Here is a 4,064-nt window from a genome sequence, read left to right as displayed (position 1 = left end):
TTTAATTAAGATTAAGTCAGATTTTTTTTTTTAAGGTAAGATAAGGCTGTATTCATTATACATGTGAATTATACGTAGCTCGCTAAGATTACGAGTACATTATATAATGGAAGTGTTACATCAATAATGTAGGCCTATACGGCCCGTCACTCGACATAATTCATTGATAACAATTGTATTTAAAAATACATTTAAATAATTCAGATAAACTTTACAGTAACTGCAATATAACGATGGAAATTATTCACAAAGTATTTAAAAAGAACTGTTATAAAAGTAAGGAAAATTAACTAGGCTGAGAAAATGTTGGTTTATATAGTATGAGATAGGCCTATTTACTACACAGTGTCAATTCTAACGCCAAATAAAAAAAAAAGTTTTTACGAAATTAATGGTGGTCATCTTAGCTTTTTCTTCCCCTTACTACAACAAGCAATTTATAAGTCTAGAATAGCCTTGGCCAGGCTAGGGGGCCAAGGTCTAGCCTCTACTTTGCTAGATGGTACGAGATGCGAATTTAAAATTGTATTATTTGTGTATTTTCTACATTTTAGGCGTAAACTCATTTTTGGTTGTCAAAAAAACAATAGTTTTCCTACCGACCTCTTTTTTTTTTTTTGAGGTGGGGGGAGGGGGATTTTCTCAAAAGCGAGGCCAACACAATTTTTTTTGTTGGCCTAATGGTTTGACTAAGCTGAAAATTCAAAAAGAAGAAGTAGATGGGGAGAGATACAGAGACCACATGTACCACATACAAGTTTGTGTTTTAGACTTATAAGTGGAGATCAAGAAAGTAACGTAAAGTTGATGGAAAAGGTAGTTACATTAAGTTCCCTTAAGAAGATAAATTGTTTCTCAATTATGTTTACAATTAGAATAAAACAAAAAACAAGCAATAGCGAAGCCCTTTATGAGAATGTTCGTGTAGTGTGCGGGTGAGCTTTTATAACTTTGTTTATTTTTTAAATATAGTTTTAATAATAATTTTTTTTTTTTTGGTTTTCAAATCCAATCAATTTGGAAGCCTTCATCGATGACCTCAGTCTCTCGCCTACCAGCGAGTGGATGCTGGCGTATCGTATAGTATGATCAGTGCCTCACTGAAATCAATTTTAGATAAACATGCTCCAATCGCTAAGGTAACTCTAAAAGCTAACAAACCATCCCAACCTATCATTAATAATGATAATTTGGTGGCCCGCAGTGAGCGCCCAGCCCGCCTGAAAAGCGATTCAGAAAGTCATGTCTTATTATCCATCGCGATATTTATGCCCGTGAAGTTATTCGAGTCAACAAGCTTATTTCTTTATTTTATTTTTTTATTTTTAAATGCTTTTTTAATGCTTTTAAATATTTGTACATACGTGCTTCTTTTTTCCATTTATATCTATATATATGTTTATATTAACTTGTTAACTTTGCCTTGCCGTTGTTTTGTATTTTGCTGTTGTTTTACGCGAGGGCCCCACGATTGTCAGCTAACCGCTGTTTTGGGTTACCCTCGGTAAATAAAGTTTAATAAAAAACAAATTAAAAAAAGCAGATTAGAGAATATAAAAACAACTCACACTTTTGATTCTTTAACTCCCTGGCTCCACGGGTAAGCCCTGTCATTCACTGGGTATTTACTGTCAGGGCACTTTGGGAGGAACTGGGCAACGGACACCTCCAGCAGGTCACTGATGCCATATATATATATATATATATATAGATTAAAAAGCAAAATACTGAAAAACAACAATGCTGTGGGAAACAATGGCTGGATCTCGGTCTGTCTCTTATACACATCTATACAGAGACACATGTACCACATACAAGTTTGTGTTTTAGACTTATAAGTGGAGATCAAGAAAGTAACGTAAAGTTGGTGGAAAAGGTAGTTACATTAAGTTCCCTTAAGAAGATAAATTGTTTCTCAATTATGTTTACAATTAGAATAAAACAAAAAACAAGCAATAGCGAAGCCCTTTATGAGAATGTTCGTGTAGTGTGCGGGTGAGCTTTTATAACTTTGTTTATTTTTTAAATATAGTTTTAATAATAATTTTTTTTTTTTTGGTTTTCAAATCCAATCAATTTGGAAGCCTTCATCGATGACCTCAGTCTCTCGCCTACCAGCGAGTGGATGCTGGCGTATCGTATAGTATGATCAGTGCCTCACTAAAATCAATTTTAGATAAACATGCTCCAATCGCTAAGGAACTCTAAAAGGTAACAAACCATCCCAACCTTGGATTAATAATGATAATTTGGTGGCCCGCAGTGAGCGCCCGGCCCGCCTGAAAAGCGATTCAGAAAGTCGTGTCTTATTGTCCATCGCGATATTTTGCCCGTGAAGTTATTCGAGTCAACAAGCTTATTTCTTTATTTAATTTTTTATTTTTAAATGCTTTTTTAATGCTTTTAAATATTTGTACATACGTGCTTCTTTTTTTCCATTTATATCTATATATATGTTTATATTAACTTGTTAACTTTGCCTTGCCGTTGTTTTGTATTTTGCTGTTGTTTTACGCGAGGGCCCCACGATTGTCAGCTAACCGCTGTTTTGGGTTACCCTCGGTAAATAAAGTTTAATAAAAAACAAATTAAAAAAAGCAGATTAGAGAATATAAAAACAACTCACACTTTTGATTCTTTAACTCCCTGGCTCCACGGGTAAGCCCTGTCATTCACTGGGTATTTACTGTCAGGGCACTTTGGGAGGAACTGGGCAACGGACACCTCCAGCAGGTCACTGATGCCACAGATCGGATGCTCATCGTTGCAAAACCATGGCAGACATTCCCCAATAAAACACAGGTTACCATCTGAAAACAATAATTTATATTTAGAATTAAATTCCTTTTTTTAAACGCGTATCTTACATATTTATGTTTGTATTTATGTTTGTTATATTAAAAATGTGACATCACACACATAACAATGAAAGGGATTGAGAGTCTACTGGTGCTTGAACTCACCACAACACTTCGATGTCACGTGGTGCATACATAACCTCCTTGGTGGAGTAAACAAACGCAAGCCATTGAATTCAGACTCACCTTTCCAGAAAAATGTATCCAACAGTGCTTTATCATCACATTTGTGTAAAATCTCCTGTGTCATGTTTATCAAACGACCAGCAATAGGCACGTTTCGACGAAAATTGAGTATTCTGCGGCATCACACAAACAAAAAAGGTAGATATTTAACATAAATGATGTTTGTATTTTTAATATTTATGTTCCATAACTTTGGGATCGCGGCTTCAATCCTTCCCTATGTGCATTTCGCTTGTGTCATTGAACATTTCTGTATTCTTAACCAAGGAGTATGGGTGCCTTGTGGGGCTGCCTGCTCTTATGCAGTATGCGGACACAAAGACCAGGGAAGAAAGGCCTTCTATATATATCCTAAATAACAAATTAACAATGAGTTGGAGTATTGCCATCCTATTCCAGGTTCATATATATATATATTTATTTACCCACCACAAAAACAACTCCACTTCCCCAAGTTATATCCACACTATCACAATTAAATGATAAATACATGTACTTTGCCTATAAATGGGTGTGCTAGTACATCATTGCATGTAATGAATTTGATAACTCAACCCGGATTTTAGCCAGTGGGGTATCTAGCCCCCACCCCCTCCCCCCAAAAAAATCACGGTCAAGTAGTTAAAAATCACCACCTAAAATCACTTTATTTTGCGAGTTAGCGCCCCTCCCCAACTGATCATCGAGCCCCCCCACCCCATTTCACCTTCGCATCCCACCATCAGCACCCACATTTTAAGAATTCTAGATACGCCACTGATTTTAGCTCTGGATAAATTTTGTTATCTTATCAATCAAATTAGGCAGGTTAAAGCTACGTTCACACCAAAACCCGTATCGTGAAGGATGGGTTCAGTGATAAAGAATAGGACCGTTGACATCAAATTTGTACGATTTCCAATCTGACTCCGGATCCGGAGCGATGGATCTCTAAGTGTGAAAAAATAAAGTTGCTGACCGATACAGTTTTCTAAATGTCACTATTATACATTGGCAACACATTTCTTCATTGGCTTCGTC

At 36.0% G+C, this 4,064-nt stretch overlaps 1 protein-coding gene across 1 annotated transcript; it reads right to left on the bottom strand.

Annotated features, from left to right (window-relative positions):
• Positions 1–1,828: 1,828 nt before the first annotated feature.
• On the bottom strand, positions 1,829–3,186 carry LOC117122825 (extracellular serine/threonine protein kinase FAM20C-like). The gene is made up of 2 exons (XM_033268582.1): positions 3,045–3,186; positions 1,829–2,810 (listed from the first exon to the last, which is right to left on the bottom strand). Exons 1-2 carry the CDS (start codon positions 3,106–3,108, stop codon positions 2,623–2,625), a joined length of 252 nt encoding a protein of 83 aa, XP_033124473.1. The 5' UTR covers positions 3,109–3,186; the 3' UTR covers positions 1,829–2,622.
• Positions 3,187–4,064: the final 878 nt, after the last annotated feature.

This window comes from Anneissia japonica, unplaced genomic scaffold (genome assembly GCF_011630105.1).
Source record: "Anneissia japonica isolate Jap-2015-1 unplaced genomic scaffold, ASM1163010v1 scaffold14914_len12935_cov146, whole genome shotgun sequence".
Taxonomy (NCBI): Eukaryota; Metazoa; Echinodermata; class Crinoidea; order Comatulida; family Comatulidae; genus Anneissia; species Anneissia japonica.
This window is presented reverse-complemented; position numbering and strand designations above follow the sequence as displayed.